At 41.2% G+C, this 27,031-nt stretch overlaps 1 protein-coding gene across 5 annotated transcripts in view; it reads left to right on the forward strand.

Annotated features, from left to right (window-relative positions):
* The window catches only part of DOCK2 (dedicator of cytokinesis 2), an 850,676-nt gene that overhangs the window by 314,499 nt on the left and 509,146 nt on the right, over window positions 1-27,031 (forward strand). For all 5 annotated transcript variants that reach the window (XM_056516504.1, XM_056516506.1, XM_056516505.1 and 2 more), the window contains one exon: window positions 6,927-7,035. In XM_056516504.1, coding sequence (XP_056372479.1) covers window positions 6,927-7,035 — 109 coding nt within the window. The remainder of the gene's footprint in view (window positions 1-6,926; window positions 7,036-27,031) is intronic.

Raw genomic sequence — 27,031 nt, forward strand, 5'->3', positions numbered from 1 at the left:
GAGGTCTGATATACTACTCCACGCTCTTCCTGGTAAGAAAGCCTAATGGCTCCTTCCGCACTATTATAAATCTCAAGCTATTGAATCATTTCCTGAAGTACCACAAATTTCGGATGGAAACGATTCAATCAGCTATCCTGAACCAGAACTGTTTTATGGTCACCTTGGACTTGAGTGACGCATATTATCATGTCCCGATTTTCCAAGGTCATCAAAAATATTTAAGGGTGGCGGTAGTCTTGGGAAGCTGTCTGTTCCACCTCCAGTTTCAGGCACTTCCCTTTGGTCTATCACAGGCTCCCCGAGTCTTCACCAAACTTATGGCTGAGGTGATGGCCCATGTAAGAGAACAAAATATAGTCATAGTTCCATACTTAGACATTTCCTTTTGGTGTCAGACTCGGAGGAGCTCTTGATTCGGCAGGTTCTTCAGACTCAAAAAATTCTGTTGAACTTAGGGTGGGAAGTGAATCTAGACAAATCTCACCTAGTCCCTTCTCAGGTATGCACATTCCTGGGGATAGGCCTGGATTCCACCCGTCAGATCTCGATTTTGGTCAGGCAGAAAGTGTCTCAGTTACTGAAACTAAAAGAGCTCCCCATAAGGGAGGCTATGTCTGTCCTGGGCCTGTTAACTTTGTGTATCCCAGCGGTTTTATGGGCTCAGTACCATTCAAGGAGGCTACAGGGACAAATCCTGAGCCAGTGGGACGGAGTCCCCGATTCATTAGACACTTACATGACCCCTTCAGCCCAAGTAAAGAGGTCCCTTCACTGGTGGGTAAATCCGGTAAATCTAGAAAAGGGCATTTATTGGGTAAAAAAGAACAAATTTTGCCTTACTACAGATGCAAGCCCCTGGGGGTGGGGAGCCCACGGAGAATCCTTAATCCTTCAGGGTCAATGGAGTCAGGAGATTTCCAAGGAATCTCAGAACCTAAGGGAATTGAAGGCAGTCCTGTTCGCCATCTCTCAATCCGTTCCTCTGCTTGGCGTCAAGGACCTAAAGATTCTGTCAGACAATTCCACAGTAGTTGCCTACTTAAATCATCAGGGTGGTACCAGATCCCCTTTCCTCATGAGGACTTGTCATCACATCTTCAGACTGGCAGAGATGCATCTCAGCTCCTTGTTTGCTCTCCATCTAAAGGGGTCCCAAAATCAGGTGGCGGACTATCTCAGCAGACATCGCCTGAACCAAGGGGATTGGGAGTTAGATCAGAGGATCTTTCTCCAGATCTGTCAACGTTGGGGTACTCCCCGCATAGATCTGTTAGTCTCAAGGGCCAACAGGAAAGTAAAATATTTTTTCTCCCTGTCACCAGCGGATCACCCCCTGGGGATAGACGCTTTTTCACAGAGTTGGTGCAGGGGACTTCTTTATGCCTTCCCTCCGGTCAGATTACTTCCCGGAGTCCTAAGGAAGATCAGAGAGGACAGGGCGAGAGTAGTGGTCATTGCCCCATTCTGGCCCCGCAGGGTATGGTTAACCTGGTTGAGGAAGATGTCAGTGTCAGATCCCTGGATCCTTCCAGAGTCCCCGAACCTTCTGCATCAAGGTCCAGTTATGCATGCCGAGACCTCCAATCTGCATCTGAGGGCATGGCGGTTGAGCGGGGCATCTTAGAACAAAGGGGTCTTTCTGATCGTGTTATTACTACTCTGTTGGCGAGCAGAAGCAAGGTAACTTCTCAAATTTATTTGAGAACTTGGAAGGCCTTTGGTAGATTCATGCAAAACCCTATTGATGTTCTTTAAACTCCTGACATCCCAAAAATATTTGATTTTTGCAAGAGGGTCTAGATAAACAGCTTAGACCCAGTACTTTAAAAGTTCAAGTGTCAGCACTTAGTGCTCTTTTTGATTTTAAACTAGCGGAACATCCCTGGATTAAAAGATTTCTATCAGCAACAGTCAGGATGTCTCCGGTGGTTAGACCATTGGTTCCACCTTGGGACTTGAATATTGTCCTAAATAGTCTCACTAAAACTCCCTTTGAGCCATTAGTTGAGGTTCCCTTAAAGGTTCTTACCTTTAAGCTTGTGTTTCTTTTGGCAGTCATGTCTGCCAGGAGGGTTGGGGAAATTACTAGTTTCTCTATTAACCAGCCTTATTTGTCTGTCTTTAATGATAGAGTGGTATTGTCTCCTGAATCAGCGTTTCTCCCCAAGAGGGTCTCTGACTTCCATAGAACTCAAGTTGTGATTCTACTTTTCTTCTGTGAAAATCCTCAAAATGACAAGGAAAAAGAATTCCATTGTCTAGATGTTAGGAGATGTCTTCTTCATTATTTGGAGATATCTAAAGATTGGCGCCTATCGCCTAAGTTGTTACTTCAATTTCAGGGGCCGAATAAGGGTAGAGCAGCTGCTCCTAGCACTGTGGCGAGGTGGATAAAACAATCCATCCAGCTAGCATACACTTCTGCAAATCTAAATCCCCCTTCAGGGTTTAGTGCTCATTCTACCAGATCAGTTTCTACATCCTGGGCAGAAAGAGCCTCAGCTTCTATTCAGTAGATCTGCAGAGCAGCCACCTGGAGTTCACCACATATCTTTTACAAACACTACAGGTTGAATCAAATGAGAGATGAAGAGCTTTCATTTGGTCGTAAAGTTCTCCAGGCAGTAGTCCCCCCCTAATTATTTGTCTAGTCTACTCACTCTCCAAAAGTGCCATCATGGGCGATAGGGAAAACATAAATTACTCTTACCGGTAATTGTTTTTCGTTGAGCCCATGATGGCACCTACTAATTCCCTCCCATGTTTTATATAAAAATAAATTTAAAAAATTTAAAAAAGGGGAGTTATATTAATATTTCCTAGCTATGTATGTAGGTTATGGTTGATTATTATTCATTGATAATTCCTTTTGGGTTGTTACTCCTTGATACTTGCTTAAGAACTGGGGAATAGCAGCTCCTATGGTCCTTATATGCAAACTGTTTCCAGTTCCTGTTTCCTGTCCTGTGGAAGGAGGCGGTCTCTCCAAAGGTGCCAATTACCGGTGAGAGTAATTTATGTTTTTTCAGCGCCAGAGGGAAAAGAAAACTGACAACGAACATATGTAAAGGGGTCCTTAGTAATAAGTGTTGCACACTTTTTGTGCAAGTGTGACAAATCTACAACAAATTTACATCAGAAAGCAATGTAAAAAGCTTGATAAAGGTCCCCCAATGTGTCCTAAAATTAGATTGTGAAGAATGCTAGCAGCATGACATACCTCAATCAGTTTATTGTTAAGTGATTTTAACAAGCCAAGTACAGGCGTCTTTGGATGTTTGTTTTTTTTTCAGGTGTTTTTTTTTAAGGTTTCAAGAAGCAACGTGTTTCTTTTTTTTCAGCACTGGTTTAAGCATTTATCATTAAATTCAATAAGAAATGGAAACCATAAGTTTTTGTTACGTTTTTAGGGGCATTTTCTGGGACCTGTTAGAGGCTTTTTTGTGGGGGGGTTTCCAGCTTATTTTACCTGTGTGAACATACCATTAATGTCAGTTTTAGTCTATTTTTATCCATATTGGGGCAGACATTTATTTTGTTTAAGTTTATTAACTTATTTTCAAGTAAAAATATGTAAATGGAGTGACTTAAGTGTACAATATCCTTTATCCACTTTTTATAGAGCAATGCGAAAATGTATTTGTTACAGCTGAGTAAATATTAGACAGGAGTTGCTTGATTCTAACACGTTTCCTTGCAGCAATTTACTGAAAAAGATGAAGAGCTATAAACTGAAGTCAAGAAGAAAATAGACCTACCCATATCTGTATTTCAGAATTGTGTGTACTTGTTGAACGGGCCAGTCCATAGCAGCAATATCTTCCTCTTGCATGAACTTCTGACCCTCCAGCCACATGAGGTCTAGCTTTGTCTTGCATTAGGAGGAACCAAGGGCCAACCGCACCAGCATATGGTCTCACAAGGGGTCTGAGGATCTCATCTCAGTACCTAATGGCAGTCAGGCTACCTCTGGCAAGCACATGGAGGGCTGTGCGGCCCCCCAAAGAAATGCCACCCCACACCATTACTGACCCACCGCCAAACCTGTTATGCTGAGGATGTTGCAGGCAGCAGAACGTCTTCCACAGCATTTCCAGACTCTGCCATGTCTGTCACATGTGCTCAGTGGGAACCTGCTTTCATCTGTGAAGAGCACAGGGTGCCAGTGGTGAATTTGCCAATCTTGGTGTTCTTTGGCAAATGCCAAACATCCTGCACGGTGTTGGGCTGTAAACACAACCCCCACCTGTGGACGTCAGGCCCTCATACCACCCTTCTGACTGTTTGAGTCGATACATGCACATTTGTGGCCTGCTGGAGGTAATTTTGCAGGGCTCTGGCAGTGCTCCTCATGCTCCTCCTTGCACAAAGGCGAAGGTAGGGGTCCTGCTGCTGGGTTGTTGACCTCCTACAGCCTCCTCCATGTCTCCTGATGTACTGGCCTGTCTCCTGGTAGCGTCTCCATGCTTTGCTGCTCGCATTGGTGTGCCATCCTGGATGAGCTGCACTACCTGAGCCACTTGTGTGGGTTGTAGACTCCGTCTTATGCTACCACTAGAGTGAAAGCACTGCCAGAATTCAAAAGTGACCAAAACATCGGCTAGGAAGCATATGAACTGAGAAGTGGTCTGTGGTCACCACCTGCAGAACCACTCTTTTATTGGGGGTGTCTTGCTAATTGCCTATAATTTCCACCTGTTGTCAGTTCTATTTGCACAACAGCATATGAAATTGATTGTCAATCAGTGTTGCTTCCTGAGTGAACAGTGTGATTTCGCAGAAGTGTGATTGACTTGGAGTTACATTGTGTTGTGTAAGTTCCCTTTATTTTTTTTGAGCAGTGTATATACTACAGTCTATGAAGGGTTAAATATGTTTAATATTCTATTATCTCAGTATATTGTTTTATATGAATCCATATATACTGCAGTGTATTTGGGGTATATGCTGTTGAAGATTTTTTTGGTATTCTATTACCTCAATTTATTATTATATAATACATTTATCCATATATACCACAGTCTACAAAGGGTTAAAGGGGTACTCCACCCCTAGACATCTTATCCCCTATCCTAAGGATAGGGGATAAGATGTCTGATCGTGTGGGTCCCGCCCCCTCCGATAGACTTGCATTGAGGGGGTGGGGCATAATGTCACACGGGGACGGAGTCGTGACGTCATGATCTTCCGTTCCCATGGTTGGGACCCAGACCCTCCAGCGCTTCCGGAGCAGTAACAGGTGGGTGCCGCATGCTATATTGCAGGGGTCCCCAGCGGCGGGACCCCTGCGATCAGACATCTTATGCCCTATCCTTTGGATAGGGGATAAGGTGTCTAGGGGTGGAGGACCCCTTTAAGTCTGCTAAAGACGTTATGCTATTCTATTTTATCGATATATTATATATGAAGCCATTTATACTGCAGTGTATGAGGAATTAAGGCTGTTGAAGGTGTTTTGGTATTCTATCATCTCCATATATTATTATACAGTTTATGAATCCATATATACTGGAGTCTATAAGGTGTTAAGGCTGTTGAAGACGTTTTGGTATTCTATTATCTCAGCTCCTTTCTTAAAAGAATGTTCCCGTTTCATAGCACATATTGATTCTTTTGCAGGAATAGCGGCATCAATGTTTAATATTATTTGCTGTATGGCAAAGGCCATAATAAAAGGAAGGGAATGCAATAAATGAACATATACTGTGCAGATTATTCTGCTGATAGTGTCTGCATTGTGAAGATTTTACACAAGACAAAGTCAGGGCACAGCAAACTTTTCTTTTTCTTATTTTTTTCATTTAAATGACATAAAAGAATCCATGAACTGGTTCATTTATCACTGAGGTAAGGAACTGAGAGCAGAAAGAGCTTAGGCCTTAAAAGGGGAAAAAAAACTGCATATATTTCTTTTTATATCTCACTGTATCTAGGCGCTGCCAAGCTTTTTGGCAGTTTAGAGAGATTTATGACCACTGAAAGCGTAGTTTTACAGTATGAGTCTAACAGCAGCCCTGACTTTACTTTAAGAGTTATGGCGGTTATATCACTTCCGGCAAATGGTTTGTAATTTGATCCTAAATTTGTATTCAGTTCCAGTAGTTTGCGTCTAACTAGCACTTCAATTACTGGGCATGAAAGCTATTCCTATGATTAAAACAGATTTACTTGATTCAGATTGTAAAGAGGTGTGACATGCGACTGCACATAAACTATAGCACAAGAAAAACATTTTGACCAAAATTGCGTTTTGCGAGCTTAGTAGAAAGGATTCCACTATTGGTGGTTCAAGTTAGACAGGCACAGTTTATTTTTACCCTTGACTGCTTTTTTCCCCTCAATGAGTAAACATAAACTACCTGGTCCACCTTACTACCTGGCTTCCGCCCATGTAAGAATTGGTAAGGAGAAACCAAAGACATATCTTGTGTTATACTTATTATGAAATCATGCTACCTCCACTGTATTTGGTCACAAGACATGCATACATAGTAATAAAAAGGACAAAACATCTGGTATAATATGGTATTTGGATTTTAGTTTTTAATTATTTTCTGCCATAAGTTCTGAATGCCTGTTTGGCTAAACTCATATGGCTAAGGCTATGTTCACATCAGCGTTGCAGAGCCTCATTAAAGGAGTATTCCAGGATTGTTTTGACTATGCTACAAGGGCTGTAAAGTTAGTGTAGTTCATAATATAATGTTGGTACCGGTGTTTGATGGCTGGTCTCGTAATTCTTATGTGATCTTTGTCCCAATGTTCCTTTTTAGCAACATACAAAATTAGTGTCGTCTCAGGTTGGATTGCGGTCTGAGACATAACATCACTAGTCTGGTGTTCAAAGGGAGACATTTCTTCTTAGTTTATTTTTGAATCTGTAGATAAGACTTTTTCACATTTCACATTGTAATCTTTTCTAGGCTCTACGAAGGCAAAGAGCAGACAGAGTTTGAAGAGTCCATGAGAAAACTTTTTGAGTCTATAAATAATCTCATGAAGAGTGAATGCAAGACTACAATCTTATTACAGGTCTGTGTAATTTATCTTTATTTTTAGTTTAAAATAGGCTTGATCACATAACATATTGTATCAGCATAAAGGGTGGTTTTGCTATATCTTAATTGATCACTGTATTAGGAACCTCTACGGAAAATCAGATTGATCCTCATTTTTGGACCATCACGACTTTCAGATGTCAGGAAACATTTTGCACAAGTTGGCAGCATCCTTTATAATCAACTTGACTCAATGTTCCAGCATATCACAAACATGCTCATTTGGGGTATAGTCGGGTGAGTTTGGGGCCAAAGCAATGTGGAGAATCAATTGTTGTGTTCCTTTAATGACTCCCTATGACAGAAAGTATTGTCTTGCTGAAATATTGGACTGGTCAGTGAAGATGTGGTCAGCTAACAGGTACCAATAGCATTCAATCTTTTTTTTAAACAAAGTCAATTGAATCCAGCTCACCCCAAGAGGACAGGACAGGTAAGATTGTTACTGCATGTAACCTTTGTATGACTAAGGCCCTGCGGGCCGAAACGCGTCACGTTACCTGAGTACCTGATGTATCCCATGGCAACTGAATAAACATAAGTTCCTTTTACACGTGTGTGCGCTGGACATCCTTCTTCCTTAGCAATCTTTTTTTAAGGATTGTGGTATAATGAGCAACAGTCCTTGGGCATGCAAGGAATATGCTCCCTACACCATGACACCATCACAATAAAATAAGAAACTGGACTGGGAAAAAATATGGTACCCCTAGCTAGAGAAGATAGGACATAATTTGAGAATAGGGATGTTTTATTGAGTTTTCAAAGAAAGATACAACATGGATGTCAAATTCGATCCTAGACAGAGGATCATCAGAATTGTAGCAAGCAAGAGTGCAATGCAAAAACCAGAAAGTGGTCTTACAGTAGATAAGCTCAGCATTGCTAACAAATGACAAATCATGACCATGAATCAATAAAGAAAAACAAAAAAAAATTTAGACATCTTGAACATTCGCTGCCTCAAACCTGGTCTTGTGAAAGATACAGAGTACAGATATATTACCCTAAACTCTTCAATTGCTGATGGTGTAAGGGGGTATTGCTGAAGCCCCATCTTAATCATTTAATCAGAATAAAGAGAACATGAAGCACTGGCCTCAAAGAATTTCCAGTATACCTAGGGACCCTGAGAGCTGGCCCTTTAGTTACCATTCTGTATGCACAAATTTCTGCATCTGGTGGATCCGCTCATCAGGTGAAAAAAGGCTGCCAGGAGCTAAATAAATTATTTATACCTGGGTCCCCATCATAATGAGCTGCACTACTCATATATATATATATATATATATATATATATATATATAAGCAAATCAAAAAATGTTGCAGTATCTTGTAATACCTTTTTTATTAGACTAACAGAATTTTGTATAGACAAGCTTTCGGGATTCCTCCCTTTATCAAGACCAAAGCAAATCTAAGCTCACAAGCAGAAGACACAGGTTACATCTCACAAATATGCAGGGGTTAAGACAATAGATGTGGAGAATTCACACTAAGATGGGCCATAAATTGTCCTGCTATAGGAACATAAACTAAATAGATAAGGATGAGAAAAAGGGGGAGGGAGGGGGGAGCAGGAGAGAGACTGTAATTAAGCAGGACAAAGTGGGATACAAAAGAGAATCCAGTACAGCACAGGTTATAAGAGAATCCACTACAGCACAGGTTATAAGAGAATCCAGTACAGCACAGGTTATAAGAGAATCCAGTACAGCACAGATTATAAGAGAATACAGTACAGCACATGTTATAAGAGAATCCAGTACAGCACAGATTATAAGAGAATCCAGTACAGCACAGGTTATAAGAGAATCCAATACAGTACAGGTTATAAGAGAATACAGTACAGCACAGGTTATAAGAGAATACAGTACAGCACGGGTTATAAGAGAATACAGTACAGCACAGGTTATAAGAGAATCCAGTACAGCACAGGTTATAAGAGAATCCAGTAAAGTACAGGTTATAAGAGAATCCAGTACAGCACAGATTTTAAGAGAATCCAGTACAGCACAGGTTATAAGAGAATCCAGTACAGCACAGGTTATAAGAGAATCCAGTACAGCACAGGTTATAAGAGAATCCAGTACAGCACAGGTTATACGAGAATCCAGTACAGCACAGGTTATACGAGAATCCAGTACAGCACAGATTATAAGAGAATACAGTACAGCCCAGGTTATAAGAGAATACAGTACAGCACAGGTTATAAGAGAATACAGTACAGCCCAGGTTATAAGAGAATCCAGTACAGCACAGGTTATAAAATAATCCAGTACAGCTCAGGTTATAAGAGAATCCAGTACAGCACAGGTTATAAGAGAATACAGTACAGCACAGGTTATAAGAGAATACAGTACAGCCCAGGTTATAAGAGAATCCAGTACAGCACATGTTATAAGATAATCCAGTACAGCTCAGGTTATAAGAGAATCCAGTACAGCACAGGTTGTAAGAGAATACAGTACAGCACAGATTATAAGAGAATCCAGTACAGAACAGGTTATAAGAGAATCCAGCACAGCACAGGTTATAAGAGAATCCAGTACAGCACAGGTTGTAAGATAATCCAGTACAGCACAAGTTATAAGAGAATCCAGTACAGCACAAGTTATAAGAGAATACAGTACAGCCCAGGTTATAAGAGAATACAGTACAGCACATGTTATAAGAGAATGCAGTACAGCACAGGTTATAAGAGAATGCAGTACAGCACAGGTTAGAAGAGAATACAGTACAGCACAGGTTATAAGAGAATACAGTACAGCACAGGTTATAAGAGAATACAGTACAGCACAGGTTATAAGAGAATGCAGTACAGCACAGGTTATAAGAGAATACAGTACAGCACAGGTTATAAGAGAATACAGTACAGCACAGGATATAAGAGAATCCAGTACAGCACAGGCTATAAGAGAATCCAGTACAGCACAGGTTATACGAGAATCCAGTACAGCACAGGTTATAAGAGAATCCAGTACAGCACAGGTTATAAGAGAATCCAGTACAGCACAGGTTATAAGAGAATCCAGTACAGCACAGGTTATAAGAGAATACAGTACAGCACAGATTATAAGAGAATCCAGTACAGCACAGGTTATAAGAGAATCCAGTACAGCACAGGTTATAAGAAAATCCAGTACAGCACAGGTTATAAGAGAATCCAGTACAGGTTATAAGAGAATACAGTACAGCACATGTTATAAGAGAATCCAGTACAGTACAGGTTATAAGAGAATCCAGTACAGCACAGGTTATAAGAGAATCCAGTACAGTACAGGTTATAAGAGAATACAGTACAGCACAGGTTATAAGAGAATACAGTACAGCACAGGATATAAGGGAATCCAGTGCAGGTTATAAGAGAATACAATACAGCACAGGTTATAAAAGAATCCAGTACAGCACAGGTTATAAGAGAATACAGTACAGCACAGGTTATAAGAGAATACAGTACAGCACAGGTTATAAGAGAATCCAGTACAGTACAGGTTATAAAAGAATCCAGTACAGCACTTGTTATAAGAGAATCCAGTACAGCACAGGTTATAAGAGAATCCAGTACAGCACAGGTTATAAGAGAATCCAGTACAGCACAGGTTATAAGAGAATCCAGTACAGCACAGGTTATAAGAGAATCCAGTACAGCACAGGTTATAAGAGAATCCAGTACAGCACAGGTTATAAGAGAATCCAGTACAGCACAGGTTATAAGAGAATCCAGTACAGCACAGGATATAAAGAGAATCCAGTACAGTACAGGTTATAAGAGAATACAGTACATGTTATAAGAGAATACAGTATAGCACAGGATATAAGAGAATACAGTACAGTACAGGTTATAAGAGAATACAGTACAGTACAGTTATAAGAAATTTTTATATAAAAATGAGAAAAAAAGCTCAGAACCACATTGAGTCTCCTGTTTATGGAATCCAAAAACAGTATCATTATAGCTTCAAATGTCTTTCTCTTGTGTGTTTTTGAAGTTCCCTCTCAGTATCTTGTTTGTACGGAGTGGCCTGTTTGGGTACATTTGTGTCCAACTGGGGTGCAGTAGTCATTTTATTTATGGCGGTTTATGGAATGTCTGTGTAGATTCATCCTTTCATTGAGTTTCCAGCTGGTTTCACCAATGTACCATCCCATGTCACACTTGGTGCATTGTATCATGTAGACCACATTTGGGGATGTGCAGGAGTATAGTCCCCTAATGTTATATGTCTTGTTGTTGTGGGTAGCTTCCATCTTGGTGCAGATATGTTGGCAGAGTTTACAGCGAGGTTTGGTGCAGGGTTTGGTCCCATTGTGTCTGTTCTTTCTGCATCACTGGACTAATTCTTGTTGGATTTCTGGGAGAAACCATTTGCACAATATGCATTTGACTGCAGCTAGAAGCGTCATTTGAACTTCTTTGGATGCAACTGCTGAAGTGTCATCTGGATCTCCCATGTTGGGTATATAGTGAAAGACATAATGTAAAACACTAAGCGGTACCTTTCTCTTCCAGACCCTGTCCAGAAGGGCCTGAATTTGTCTCCAGTATGGTTGCAGATTAGGGTGAGGTAATAGACATTGGATTAGGTCTGCTTTTGCTAAGTCACATTTGGGGCACTGGCGTAAGTAATGTGAGGTTTCTTCTAAGTACTAAAAATCTCCCTCCGTAATTGACAATTGATCAAGTGGCTGACATAGAGGAGGCCCATTATAATTTTCAAGGCCACCTCTTCATCATGTATTTCCTCTTTCCAGTGATAAAATATGGAATGAGCCACTGGATAGGTGAGATAGTTCATCAGGGATTTATAAAGTGGGGACAGGGAGAAGGGAAAATAATTAGTCAGGGACCCTAGGTTTTTAGTAAATGCTGCCTCATGAGGGAGATTACCGAATTTTTGCTCTGAATGTACAGAAATACTTTAATTGTAGGTATGCTCTGGAGTGCGATTGAGGGATGCCATAGCAAACTCTAAGGTCTTCCCATGACAGAGAAGCTTCTGATGATAATAAATCTGATAAAGTGGTGATGTCCAGCATTTTCTTCCATCTGGACATTTTATTTGTTGCCCCTTGTGGGAAGGCTGGGGAATCCCCAAGAGCTACGTAAGAAGATATGCCAAGCGTCAGATTACACGATTTACAAACTGCCCTTCAGTGTACCGAGCAAGCGCACTTCCTTTCAAACTGGGGGAAACTCACTATATTTGGAGTGCAAGAGTGCTACCATGTTCCATAGACTGGTTAATTGCTGTTCTAGGTGAGTATTAGAGAAGTGGCTAGTGTCCATTATCCAATTGCTGATATGTTGCAACATAATTGCTAGATTATGCATACAGATATTAGGCATATTAAAACCCCCTCTGTGCTTTAGGTAGGAACAGCTTCCTTATTGCTATTCTGGGTTGTTTTTCCCATCCAAATTAACCTAGTTAGAGCAGAGGTCAATCTCTGTATATCTACTTATTTAAGATGCAGCTGGATATTTTGGAGTGGGTAAAGCAGTCGCCCGAAACACAACATCTTAATGAAGTGTACTCTTCCCACCAAGGAGCTAGGCGGATTGTGCCACCTTGCAAGGTCTCTCTGTATTTTTTTTTAATAGGGGTGGAAAGTTAAGGGAATATAGCATTCCTGGGGTTCTGCCTATGCGGATGCCTAGGTATGTGATATAATCATGGGTGATTGCAACTGGTTCATTAGGAAAGGATTGAATTGGCCCTCGACCTATGAAGAGTAGCTGGCATTTAGACATATTCACTGTAAAGCCCGAGAAGGATCAAAAAAGGTGAAGAGCCTCCAGCACAGCATCTATTTACTCCATAGGGCATTCCAGAAATATAAGGAGGTCATCTGCAAAGCAGGTAAAACAAATCTTGTGGTAGCCCACTTTTACGCCAGAAAAGGCAGGAGATGACAAAAGAAGAGGTGCCAGAGGTTGTATTGCCATGTCAAAGAGCAGAAGCGACAGGGGACATCACTGCCGCATGCTTTTCTGTAGACTTATCGGCATGGAAAGGTGTTCTGTAATGGAGACCCGTGCCAGTGGCCTGGAATATAAGTTATTCACAAAGGACATGAACCCTCCCAAGAAGCCAAACCTGCCAAGTACCCCCGCAGCTATCCCTAGTCAACATTATTGAAGGCTTTTTCTGCATCAATTGCCAGGAGGCCTGGGGGAGTACCTGACATATCCAGCCCACTTGAGGCATCCAACTCTGCCAATACCATCCTGAGGTTTATGACACCTAACAGTACCTTTATAAAACCCACCTGGTGCCTGCCAATCAGTATAGGGAGGTAAGTTAATAGCTGATTAGATAATATTTTGGTTAATATTTTGATATCTTGGTTTATAATTGAAATCGGCCAATATGAAGGCAGAACAGCTGGTTTCCCCTCCTTGTGGAGAGATTTTATGGTTTCTGTTATCTCTATGTCAGTAATTTAACCCCTTAAGGACCAGGGGTTTTTCTGTTTTTGCACTTTCTTTTTTTCCTCCTTACCTTTAAAAAATCATAACTCTTTCAATTTTGCACCTAAAAATCCATATGATGGCTTATTTTTTGCGCCACCAATTCTACTTTGTAATGACATCAGTAATTTTACCCAAAAATCTACAACGAAATGGAAAAAAAAATCATTGTGCTGCAAAATTGAAGAAAAAACACAATTTTGTAACTTTTGGGGTCTTCCGTTTCTACGAAGTACATGACACCTTCTCTTTATTTTGTAGGTCCATACGGTTAAAATGATACCCTACTTATATAGGTTTGATTTTGTCGTACTTCTGGAAAAAAATCATAACTACATGCAGGAAAATTTATACGTTTAAAATTGTCATCTTCTGACCCCTATAACTTTTTTCATTTTCCGTGTATGGGGTGGTATGAGGGCACATTTTTGCGCCGTGATCTTAGCGGTACCATTTTTGTATTGACTGGACTTTTTGCTCTTTTTTTTAAATTTTTTTCATGATAGAAAAAGTGACCAAAAATACACTATTTTGGAATTTGGAATTTTTTTTTCACATACGCCATTGACCGTGCGGTTTAATTAATGATATATTTTTATAATTCAGACATTTCCGCACACGGCGATGCCACATATGTTTATTTTTATTTACACAGTTTTTTTTGTTTTTTTTTTATGGAAAAGGGGGGTGATTCAAACTTTTATTAGGGAGGGGGTTAAATGATCTTTATTAACTTTTTTTTTTTTTTTCACTTTTTTTCCCCAATAGGGGGCTATAACACTGCACACACTGATCTTTTACATTGATTCTGACGCTTGACTGCTCATGCTTGGATCTCATGCACTGAGCAGTCATTCGGCGATCGAACACCACAAGGCAAGAAGGGGGACACTCCTCGTGTCCTACAGCTGTTCGGTACGCCGCATTTTCACCACAGAGGTCCCGAACAGCCCACTGAGCTAGCCTGGAATAGTTTAGGTTCACTTTAGACACTGCAATCAACTTTGAATGCAGTATCTAAAGGGTTAATAGCGTGCAGCACAGTGATCAGTGCTGCACGCTATTAGCCATGGGTCCAGGCCATTGTTAGAGGCCAGGCCCGACACACATGGCGTGGCCCCGCGTTATAGAAAGGGAGCAGACTCAGGGCGTACAGGTACGCCCTTGGTCCTTAACAGGTTAAGGCTTGGAATTCCTCACGGGAGATACGGGGAAAGGGTAGGTTATTCTGGAAAGCCATTAGTGGAGACATGTCTACTGGTCCCTGAGTGTAAAGCTGTTGATAGTATTCCCTGAAAACATTATTTATGTCCTTGGGATGGCAATGTTAAAGGGGTATTCTGGGCAAAAACATTTTTTCCCCTATCCAAAGGATAGGGGATAATATGTCTGATCGTGGGGGGCCCGCCGCTGGGACCCCACGCGATCTCCCTGCAGTATCCGCATTCTAAGCTGTGTCTTCAGTTTCGGAAACCTTCAGGTTTCCGGGACTAGGGATGGGACCTCACGCATGCCCCCTACATTCATGTCTATGGGAGGGGCCGTCACGCCCCTTCCCATAGACATGTATGGAGGAGTTTCCGAAACTAGAGATGCAGCTCCCGCATAGAATGGGGCGGGCCCCCCGTGATCAGACATCTTATCCCCTATCCAAAGGAGTGGCGTGTTTTTGCCTGGAATACCCCTTTAATGCCCTGATGATCGTGCAGACCATTGATGCATGATGCATGGCATGCCCTATCGCTCCCTGGCCAGATTAGCAAGCAGTCTGCAGACCTCATTCCTGTATCTATAAGATACTCTCTTTGTTCTCTAAAAAGAAGGTTAATTGTTTATTGACTGTCCAAAAAGGACCTCTTACCCAGTTTAACCTGTTGGTTTTTGATGGGGCACCAAGATAGGTGGTATAGGCCATGTGGAGTTTTGCAGTGGCTGTTTGAAAGGTTAAAGGGGTTCTCCGGTGCTTACAAATCTTTTCCCCTATCCAAAGGATAGGGGATAAGATGCCTGATCGCGGGAGTCCCGCCGCTGGGGACCCCCGGGATCTTGCACGAGGCACCGTGTGACGTCACACTCCGCCCCTCAATGCAAGCCTACGGGAGGGGGCGTTATAGCTATCACGCCCCCTCCCATAGGCTTGCATTGAGGGGCGAAGCGTGATGTCACACAGGGGCGGAGGCGTGACGTCACACGCCGCCGGCCCGGTGGTCGCCTGTAATCAGACCCGGAGCGAAGATGCTCCGGGGACTGATTACAAACAGGGTGCCGTGTGCAAGATTCCGGGGGGACCCCGCGATCAGGCATCTTATCCCCTATCCTTTGGATAGGGGAAAAGATGTGTAAGCACTGGAGAATCCCTTTAAGCAGTGCCTGTGGGAATGCCATAAGATGTCTGTGCCCTTAGGAAAGGTATCTGTTAACTCGAGAGACATTGTCTGATACAGTTATATCACCAATAACTATTAATGAGACTTTGGCTAGGACAGATTCTGAGACAAAGAAGTCAATATGAGACCAAGAGGTCTGGGAATGCGAATAGAATGTAAACTCAGTCTACAGGAAGAAAGAATCTCCATGTATCTGTGAGGCGAGTGGATTTTGCATAATTGGATAGGAGTCAGGTTTCCATAGCATCTGAGCTTATGGCCCTAGTGTCAGAGTGTTTTCTGTCCTCTGCTGGATTAAAAAGCGCATTGCAGTCCTCTCCCAGGATGACATAACCTTTTGTTATCCTGTTGAATTTTGGGGGTAAGTGGGTCAAAGAAGGATCTCTATTATTATTAGGGACATATATATTATAAATGCTAAGCCTTCCAGCTCGTGTACCATTCTCGCTTCAAGGGCAAGAAGCGTAATGGCAAAAGTACGTCTGATGAGGATTACAACTCCTCCCTTTTTACCAATCGCTGAAGGCCCTTACACTGTGCCAACCATGGTTCACTCTACAGCAATTATCTTCTGTAATAATGCAATGTCTTTGTGTTGCTTTTGACTATTACACAGGACCATACTGTGTTTAAAGGGAGAAAGACCATTAACATTCCATGTCAGAACTTGCATTAAAACATTTTAGTGTAAGAGAAATTTGCGGGGCTCCAGTGAAAGGTAGCATTTGATTGTCAGGTAAGAACCTGACAAGGATAAAATGAAGAGTATAGTAGCGAATAACAATTGCATAGAAATCACTTTAAACTGAACAAGCAAACAGAGAAAACAGCAGTGACAGAGATTGAGCAACTTTTCCGCCTTACAGACTGAGAAGGTGCACTGAGCCTCAAAACACACATAGAATCACACATTCAACATTTTCCAAAGGAAGCCCTCACTAGAGAAACTGGTGGGCTTCAAGAATGATACTGTAGCAGGGGGACCCCTACGGAACCCCAAACTATAAACTGTACAAAGAAAGAAAGTTAGAATTGAGAGGGCAAGTAAGAGTTGGGTAGCAGGAAGGGAGGGGGTGGTGGGAAAAGAAGAGAACGAGGAAGGAGAAAGGTGTGGGGTGTATAGAGTAAGAGCGAAGATGACATGCTTGTTGGTGCTCGCATCATGCACGGCAGGTCCTGGCTGTTAGAAGCCACCAGGGACACGCTGGTAATGGCGAACATCAGCAATTACACTGATGTCCTCCATTAACCCCTCAGATGCCATGATCAATACAGATCATGGCATCTGCGGCAATACAGGCATTCTGATGGATGATTGGATCGCGGCATGGCTGTGGGGATCCGATCATAAAGCATGGGGGTCGGAGGTCCCCTTACCTGCATCCGTTGCTCTCTTGGGGGTCTTCTTCTCTGGTCTTGAGAGGAGAAAAGGAAAAAACAGGACACGCGCCCCTAGGGAAGTATAGTTTAAACAATGATTATAGGGAAAAAAACATATGAATCTCACTCACCCTTTGGTGTTGCGCTGAGAGCACAACACCTGTGTTCACATTTAGAGTGAGTATTTTGGTCCTGCAGCCTCCGTGTAGTCGTCAGTAGTAGTAAGTGAGGTAGATAAAAAAAAACGGATATTTTTCTTGCAGCACTGGGCGTTGACGTGCTTCCAATAAACGCTACTCTTTACCATAAGAGTTTGGTCTCTTCTTATTCCATTGGTCCAGCGCTGCAAGAAAAATATCCGTTTTTTTTATCTACCTCACTTTCTTCTCTGGTTTGACATAGAGCAGACGAGAGAAGAAGATCGCCGATAATACTAATCAGTGCTAGGAAAAGCACAGAACAGTATTTGTAATCAAATGAATGCTATAAATAGTTCCCTATGGGGACATAAAAAGTGTAAAAAAAAAATAAATACATTACAATACATTTAAAAATCCCCTCCCTCAATAAAAATGGTAAATGCCCCTTTTTCCCAATTTACGCCCCAAAAATTGTAAAAAAGTGAAACCTGTGCAAAAGAAAAGTCCAGTTGCCCATAGCAACCAATCAGATTGCTTCTTTCATTTTCCACAGGCCTTCCTAAAAATGAAAGAATTGAGATGATTGGTTGCTATGGGCAACTGGGCAAGTTTTCCTTTGCTCAGGTCTTGATAAATCTCCCCCATTTGGTATCACCATGTGGGTAAATGTCAGAACAATCAAAATATAATGTTAATAATACAGTGAACGGCGTAAACATGGAAAAAAAAATTGCTATTTTTTGGTGACCTCACAGTCCAAGAAAAAAACAATCAAATAGTCACATAAACGCAAAAGTGGTACCAAGAAAAACTACAGATCACAGTGCAAAAAAATGAGCCCTCATACAGCCGTACAATAATAAAAAAAAAATGTAAAAATAAATAAAATAAAAAAGTCATTTTTACCGTAAAGTGTACCGCGTGAAAACAAAACCCTCCAAAATTTGCTAAATCTGTTTTCTTTTCAATTTTCTCACATAATTAATAACTTTTTGGGGTTTGCTGTACATTTTATGATAAAAATAAGTGATGTCATTACAAAGTACATTTGGTCATGCAAAAAACAGGCCCTCACATGGCTCTGTGAATGGAAATATTAAAGAGTTATGATTTTTAGAAGACTTGGAGGAAAAAACAAAAATGCAAAAATAAAATTGGCCCTGTCCATAAGGCCAAAATGGGCTGTGTCCTTAAGGGCTTACTCCAGTGGAAAACAATTTTTTCAAATCAACTGGTACCATAAAGTTAATCAGATTTGTAAATTACTTCTATTAAAAAATCTTTATCCTTCCAGTACTTATCAGCTGCTGTATACTACAGAGGAAGTTGCATAGTTATTTCCAGTCTGACCACAGTGCTCTGCTGACACCTCTGTCCATGTCAGGAACTGTCCAGAGCAGGAAAGGTTTGCTATGGGGATTTAGTCCTACTCTGGACAGTTCTTAAAATGGACAGAGGTGTCAGCAGAGAGCACTGTGGTCAGACAGAAAAGAAGTAGCAATTTACAAATCTGTTAAACTTTTTGGCAGCAGTTGATGTTTTAAGTTTTTTTTTTCCACTGGAGTTCCCCTTTAAGTACTACATTGTTGTCAGGAGCCCGCATCAGTACTTATCAGATGCTGTATGCTCTAGAGGAAGTTATTTTCATTTAGAATTTCTTTTTTGTCTGACCACAGTGCTCTCTGATGATACCTCTGCCCATATCAGGAACTGTCCAGAGCAGGAGAGGTTTACTATGGGGATTTGATCCTGCTCTGGACAGTTCCTGACAAGGACAGAGGTTTCAGCAGAGGGCACTGTGGTCAGAAAAAAAGAAATTCAAAAAGAAAAGAACTTCCTTTGGAGTAAACATCAGCTGATATGTACTGGAAGGATTAAGATTTTTATATAGAAGTAGTACACAAATCTGTATAACTTTCTGGCACAGTTGATTTAAAAAAATAGTTTTCCACCGGAGTACCCCTTTAAGGAAAAAAGGAGATGGACTCCAGTATTGGAGAACATGTCGGCAGATCCCTCCTGGCCAACAGTATAATGTTGTCAGGAACTCTGCTACATGAACAGTCAGTCAACCACACTGGTAGACGTGCTGGTCTGGTCGGTTCTTCGTCTTTTCTGGTTCACCCTGGTAGAAGTGTCCATGGCTGATCCTGCTTCCAAATACGTGACAGCCTCTTCAGGCTTGGTGAAAGTGGAGACTGACCCATCTTGATAAAAGATGCAAAGGGTGGCTGGGTATAATAAAGTGATGTGGATTTGTTTCTTGTGGAGGGTCAAGCAAATAGAGGAAAATGCATTCCTCTTTTTAGTGACCTCTAGGGAATAGTCCCCAAATAAAAGAATGTGCTGCCCTTGGTACTGTATCAGATTATGGAGCTTCTTAAATGTGCAGAGCAGCAGTTCCTTATCCGAGTAATTTAAGTAGGGGACAATGACGTGACGAGGGCGGATATCGTTGCCCTGGGAGGTCAAAGACTTCTTCGGCAGCAGGCTGTCTTTGAGTCCTTTCCACGCAAATTAAGGAGTGCTGGTAACTTTGCTCAGTTGATTTGCGGGGACAGATTCTGGAATTTCAACAATACAGAGATTATTCCGCCATGACCTGTTCTCTAGGTTTTACTATTTTGTACTTGAGGACCTGGTGTGTCCCTGACATTGGACGGAGGTGAGCCATGGAGGCCAACAGTTTATCTTCCAAGGTGCTCATGCACTGTTCCAGTGTTGCTATGCGGGCATCATCTTCGGCTACATCCTTAGTGATCGACTGGAGGGAAGCATTGATAGTAGGTTCCAGAGAGGCTTACAGGTCTGCGGTACAGTAGCGGGCCACTTCAATGGCCAGTTGTTGGCAAGAAATGCCGATCCCCGTCAGGGCCATCTCATGCACAGAGGGAGATGAGGTAGCTTATGGCTGTGCTAATACAGCGCCTGTGGCTTGTGACATGGCCTGAGGTACGTCACCATCTTAGATAGCTGGTGGTCTACTGTGCTTCTGGTAAGTGAAGGTTCGTGCATCCTTTCCTGCTGCGGTGAGGTAGCCTGTCCATAATGCTGACACTGGGGATTCTTTACCAGTCTGGCAGGACCGTATATCAGTTGGTTTTAGTGGCGAAGGAGGACGATATGAGCGTGAGGGGTAGGAGCTCTTTTACAAGTGTCTTGCCATAGGAGCACCGTAACTGGAAGTCTGTTGTACCAAGAAGTGTTCTACAATCAGTGGCACAGGTGTCTCCAAATCTGTAATTAGTCAGTCTGCCTGTTTTAAGGGTGAAAACAAGTCACGGTGCTGTTTGGTATGGACCACAGAATGCCAAGGAGAGAGAGTTCTCAGGAGATTAGAAAATATAGGTAAAGGCTAAAAGACTCCATGCAGCTTGAGGTTCCCGTGACTACAGTTACACATACTGGTCAGAAGTTTTTGGTTGACAGGACTGTAGCCAATCTGATGACAAATCGAATAAAAAAGGATAATATGAATGGTAACCAAAGATCCCAGATTAACTTACAAAGACAATAGAGTTAAACTCCATAGGACCTTGATATATTTTATTAAACCTAAGTACATTATAACATATATTTGCTTCATTGTTTTGAGGTAACAGTATGTTCATATGATCACTCTTGGGATGATGGTGGTAATTGACAGCCATGCTGATCAGAGAACACTAATATCTCCAATAAACCTATAAAACACTGAGTGGCCAACCATGTAATAGATAGATAGGCTGATGTGTGGTCCTCAGAGCTTAATATTGCAGCTTTAAACCATCGGCAAAGTATGTGCATCTCACACTGTATTGTAAATGCTTAGATCTTACACTTTAAGTAGTCATAATGCATATTCACGAGGTATGAGGGATTCTACTGGGACTTCTATAATTGTAATGATGCAATAAAACATTGTAATATAGATGATAACCCATCCTGGGTGAAATTAAATAAGTCAGCATTTGCTGCATTTCATGAAAAATTGATGAAATATTAAATATGGATTTTTTTTTTTTAAGAAAGTAACATATTTAAAAGTTGATATTTAAACTGTCAAAGGCATCTGTGAACAAAATAATAGTTTATAATTAAAAAATGTAAAAAAAATATAGATAATTTGAATGTATTTATTATCTTTAGGGACCTTCTGAATGTTTTAATATTTTATTTTTAACTGCTTTCCAATAAATGCACATTTAAAATGTATCTACTTTTATTTAAAGTTCCAACAAGCTATTCAGGGATAAAGACACTGCAATAAATGGATCAGTTACTTGGAATATTTAAGAGTAGGGTCTAGAATAAAAGTAAGAAGCATATTGCACCTTATAGTCAATCTATACTTTGTCCAGTAAAATTGGGGCAAGATTAGAATCACTAATCTCAGTTTTTGCAAGACTACAGCACCCAGCAAGCCTTGATAGCTGCAGACCATCAGGGGATGCTAGAAGTTGTAGTCTTGCAATAACTGGAGCCACACGTTAGATATCTCTAGAAATGTAGATTAGACATATAGGTATTTAGGTAGATAGACAAATAGATTAGCAGGCAGTCTGTAGTAATGGAGTACCAATAATACTGATCAATGCTGTGCAATGGCATAGCATTGTTCGGTGTTTGTAATTGAACAACTGAATGTATTAGTCCCCTCTGGGGTCTGAAAAATAGTGAATAAAAAAAAGTTAATAAATGTGAATAAGCCCCTTCTCTAATAAGAGTTTAAATAATCCCCCTTTTTCCATTTTTCAAATAAAATAACATAAAAAAAACAAAAAAAACAACCATAAACATATGTGCTATCGCCACGTGTGGAAAAGTCCAAACTATTAAAATATAATGGTACTGAAACCACATATAAATGTAAATAAAGACACCAAAGTCCAGAATTGCAGATTTTTGGTCATTTCATATAATAAAAAAAATAATATAAAGTGACCAAAATGTTCCATTAAAACAAAAATGGCACTGATAAAAACTAAAGATCACTTCTCAAAAAATGAGCCCTCATCCCTGTATGGAAATGGGGTGTCCCGGTACTGGACTTGGTCCCGTACCTTTGGTTGTAAGTCCCCATAGTCAGAGTTCCTCATGCTGATAGGGCTCTCCTGGTGGGATAACCCCTAGTCGCCTCCTAGTGTTCTTAAAATTGTATAAATTGTATATATTATAATATAGTGTAAGTAATGTACATTACCTTAGGTCACGTGATCAAAGATATTTGTGTTGTATTGGAGGTTAAGGACCTTCGGGTCGTGTGACTAGATCATGTGTTATAACCACAATCCTTTGTACTAGGACTGGCAGGTTTGGGGAACCAATAAGCTTTGAGCCTGCCCCTTCAGATATAAGGGCGCTGCATCCAATGATCGCTCTCTTTCCTCCGGGATATGACAGCGAGCTGAGCTTGTTACAATTCTACAAGCAAATTAGGCCTGAAGCCTACCAATTACAGCCACATACTAAACCGGACAAAAGTAATAGAAAAAAACATGACTTGTGCCACAAAAGGCACACCTTATCTGCATGTAAAAGAGACAGTGAGAGTCTCATTTACAAATTTGGCGTTACCTCCCATCGAAATTAGCTTGAAGGCAAATCCATACTTCCCATGGTTTCTCTCTGTTTCTGTCTACGGATGACAAGATGCAGTTTACAAGCTGTTTGTGTTCTGTAGATGTGATATATGCCCTAACCCACAAGCGCACAAACATATTTCACATTCACAGCACAGCAAGTGGCCCTGTGTGCTTTCAAATGCCAAGGCTGAATTTCAGAAACTGGTGCTTGGACAGATATTTGGACACTTGACCATGTAATATATTATAAATGCTTCTCAATGGTTTGGTTGGTGTAAATTGTCTCATTTCTTGTTCCTTTTATTGGTGTTTAGCTTTAATGTTCCTACACAAGTGTATAATCAATGATAACAACATTGGCTTAGGCAGTAAGATGGAAAATGATTCAATTTCTGCTGAATGGAATGAATATAATAATTATCCCTCTTAGAATAAAAGAAATACTTAACTTTAATACTTAGAGGTCACATACAATAGAGGGTGAAAACAGCAATGCACCACTATTTATCATTCATTGTGCTTTTTTATGTTATGCCTCTATGTACACAGGAGAATCTGTTTGATAGACAAAGGAGAGAGACCATGATGACTACTTCAGCTTTCATATTAATTTGCTTAATGGCACAATAATGTATGACTAATATAGTGCATTTACTAAATGTAGCTTATATTTGTAGACTTTATTAAAGTTTCCTTACAGAGAAATTCTAATATTAGATATTATTGTGAGAATGAATTCCTTTGCTAGATTGGATTAGATAGATTTGCAAGATCAGCAAGGAAATCTACATTCCTTCTGATCATTTTATAGCTTTCTGACTTCAGCATCCCATCCATGTTACAATAGTGCCCTGTGTGAAAATGTAGGTTTGCTTCAGAAGTCATATTAGTGATTCCTATAGCAGCTTTATATAGCATTGTATGACAAAACATTTTTCTATTATACAATAATATATCATCAACATCATAGCATGCACCATGCTACGCAATTGCCCAACTTATCATCCTTCTGCATGTGTCTCCTTCTTCCCACCCTTTAAAGGGAACCTGTCATCACTTTCATACTGTCTGTATCATGTGTCATCAGGGTAGACCCAGTGGCTTCTTTCGACTCCACTAGCCTTCATTGATAGACCAATCACTGTTTTAGTATAGGGAGAGAGCCATCCTTTAAGTCCAGGGGGGTAGACAGAAGCCACCAGGGACAGCCCCAATGACAGCTTCCCTTCAATGATTCATGGATCAATAAGCCTCCATTAGGCACAATATACATGATCAGTGGTTAAAGGGTACCTCTCATCAAAAAAACTTTTGATATATTATAGATTAATGTATGCAGAATAACTTTACAATTGCATGTTATTAAAAAATATGCTTCTTTCTATTTAATTTTCCACTTTGAAGAAATTTCCACTAGGGGTCTCCCTACCAGTCATGGCAGCAAGCATTTCAGACTCATGCTGGAGTCCTAAACACTACGAGCTGCCAGTCTGCTTTGTTCACAAAGGAGAACACTCAGAGCTGCCAGCCTGCTTTCTGACAGGACTGATCGGGAAAAATACAATAGAAAGAAGCATATTTTTCATTAACATGCTATTGGAAAGTTATTCAACATTCATTAATCTAAAATATATCAAAAGTTTATTTGGTGAGAGGTACCCTTTAAGATGAGCAAGCCTTCTGACATTTGTTTAGGAAGGATTCCCTGAGAATCATCTGTCAATTTGATTTTGAATTATTGACTGTCCTGAATTCAGCCAATATACTCACTGGCCCCAGGGTCAAATATACTCACTGGCCCAAAAATTATACCAGTGAGTTTATGCAGCAATGCATATATAGGAGTCCCAGCTTCACTGTGTGCATCGCTGCTCAGAGAATGTTAACTTTGCAGTACTATGTATGCCTTAACTGTTCAGTGTACAGGGGCAGGGACTCCGGTATGTGACAGATTCTGCACTTTTTCAGAACAAATTTGTTTAACCCCTTAACAACGCAGGACTTAAATGTACGTCCTGGTGAGGTGGTACTTAACGCACCAGGATGTACATTTACATATTATATATAACCGTGAGCATCAGAGCGATGCTCGGGTCATGCGCAGCAGGTCCCAGCGGCTGATAGCAACCAGGGACCCGCCGGTAATGGCCGACATCCGTGATCGCGCAGATGTCCGCCATTAACCCCTCAGATGCTGTGACCAATACAGATCACGGCATCTGCAGAATTGCAGCACTTAATGTTGACAATCGGCACTTAAAGGGGTATTCCAGTGGTGAAAAACTTAAGTTTGAGATCGCGGGGGGTCCGACCGCTGGGGCCCCCTGCGATCTCTCTGTACGGGGGCCAGGCTCTCCAGCCAGATAGCGGGTGTCGACCCCCGCACGAAGCGGTGGCCGACACGCCCCCTCAATACATCTCTATGGCAGAGCCGGAGATTGCCGAAGGCAGCGCTCCGGCTCTGCCATAGAGTTGTATTGAGGGGGCGTGTCGGCTGCCGCTTCGTGCGGAGTTCGACACGCCCCCTTTTTGCGGGCTGTCGGGGCTCCGTACAGGAGATCGCAGGGGGCCCCAGCGGTCGGACCCCCCGCGATCTGCAACTTATCCCCTATCCTTAGGATAGGGGATAAGTTGTTCACCACGGGTCACCACTGGACTACTCCTTTAATGTTGACAATCACCCCCAGCGCTGCCGTGGTGATCCGATCATCTGTAATGGCGAACAGGGGTCCCCTCACCAGCCTCCATCTGTCTCCCGACGTCTTCTGCTCTGGTCTGAGATCGAGCAGACCAGGGCAGAAGATAGCCGATAACCCTGATCAGTGCTATGCATAGCACTGAACAGTATTAGCAATCAAATGATTGCTATAAATATTCCCCTATGGGGACTATTAAAGTGTAAAAATAGAAGTAAAAAAAAAAGTAAAAAATGAAAGTAAAATGAAATTGAAAAATTCCCTCCCCCAATAAAAATGTAAATTTTCCGTTTTCCCCATTTTACCCCCTAAAAGTGTAAAAAAATGTTTTAATAAACATATTTGGTATCACTGCATGCGTAAATATCCAAATTATTAAAATGTAATGTTAATTATGCCATACGGTGAACGGTGTGAACGTAAAAAAAAAAGTCAAAAATTGCTATAATATATATTGATATAAAATGTATTAAAAGTTTTATATATGCAAATATGTTATCACAAAAAATTACAGATCACGGCGCAAAAAATGAGCCCTCATACCGCCACTTATACAGAAAAATGAAAAAGTTATAGGTCAGCAAAATAGAGGGATTTTAAACGCACTAATTTGGTTAAAAAGTTTGCGTTTTTTTTTTAAGCGGTATCTTAATAGAAAAGTATGTAATCATGGGTATCATTTTAATCGTATTGCCCCAAAGAATAAAGAAAACATGTATATTTTACCGTAAAGTGTACAGCATGAAAACAAACCCTTCCAACATTTGCAAAATTGTGGTTTTCTTATCAATTTCCCCACACAAATAGTATTTTTTTGGTTGCGTCATACATTTTATGGTAAAATGAGTAATGTCACTACAAAGGACAACTGGTCGCGCAAAATACAAGCCCTCATACTAGTCTGTGGATGAAAATATAAAAGAGTGATATAAAAGATATGATTTTTAGAAGGCAAGGAGGGAAAAACGAAAACGTAAAAATAAAATTGTCTTTGTCCTTAAGGCCCAAATGGGCTGAGTCCTTAAAGGGGTACTCTGCCTCTAGCATCTTATCCCCTATCCAAAGGATAGGGGATAAGATGTCAGATTGCGGGGATCTCCGCTGCAGCACACCGCTATCATTACTGCACAGAGCAAACTCGCTCTGTGCCTAACGACCGGCGATACAGCGGCTGGAGCATTGTGACGTGATGGCCTGCCCCCTTAATGCAAGTCTTTGGGAGGGGGTGTGATGGCCGCCACGCCCCCTCCCATAGACTTGTATTGAGGGGGTGAGCCGTGACATCACGAGGGGGCGGAGTTGTGATGTCACAATGCTCCGGCCCCTGT

Source organism: Hyla sarda, chromosome 4, assembly GCF_029499605.1.
Source record: "Hyla sarda isolate aHylSar1 chromosome 4, aHylSar1.hap1, whole genome shotgun sequence".
Classification (NCBI taxonomy): Eukaryota; Metazoa; Chordata; class Amphibia; order Anura; family Hylidae; genus Hyla; species Hyla sarda.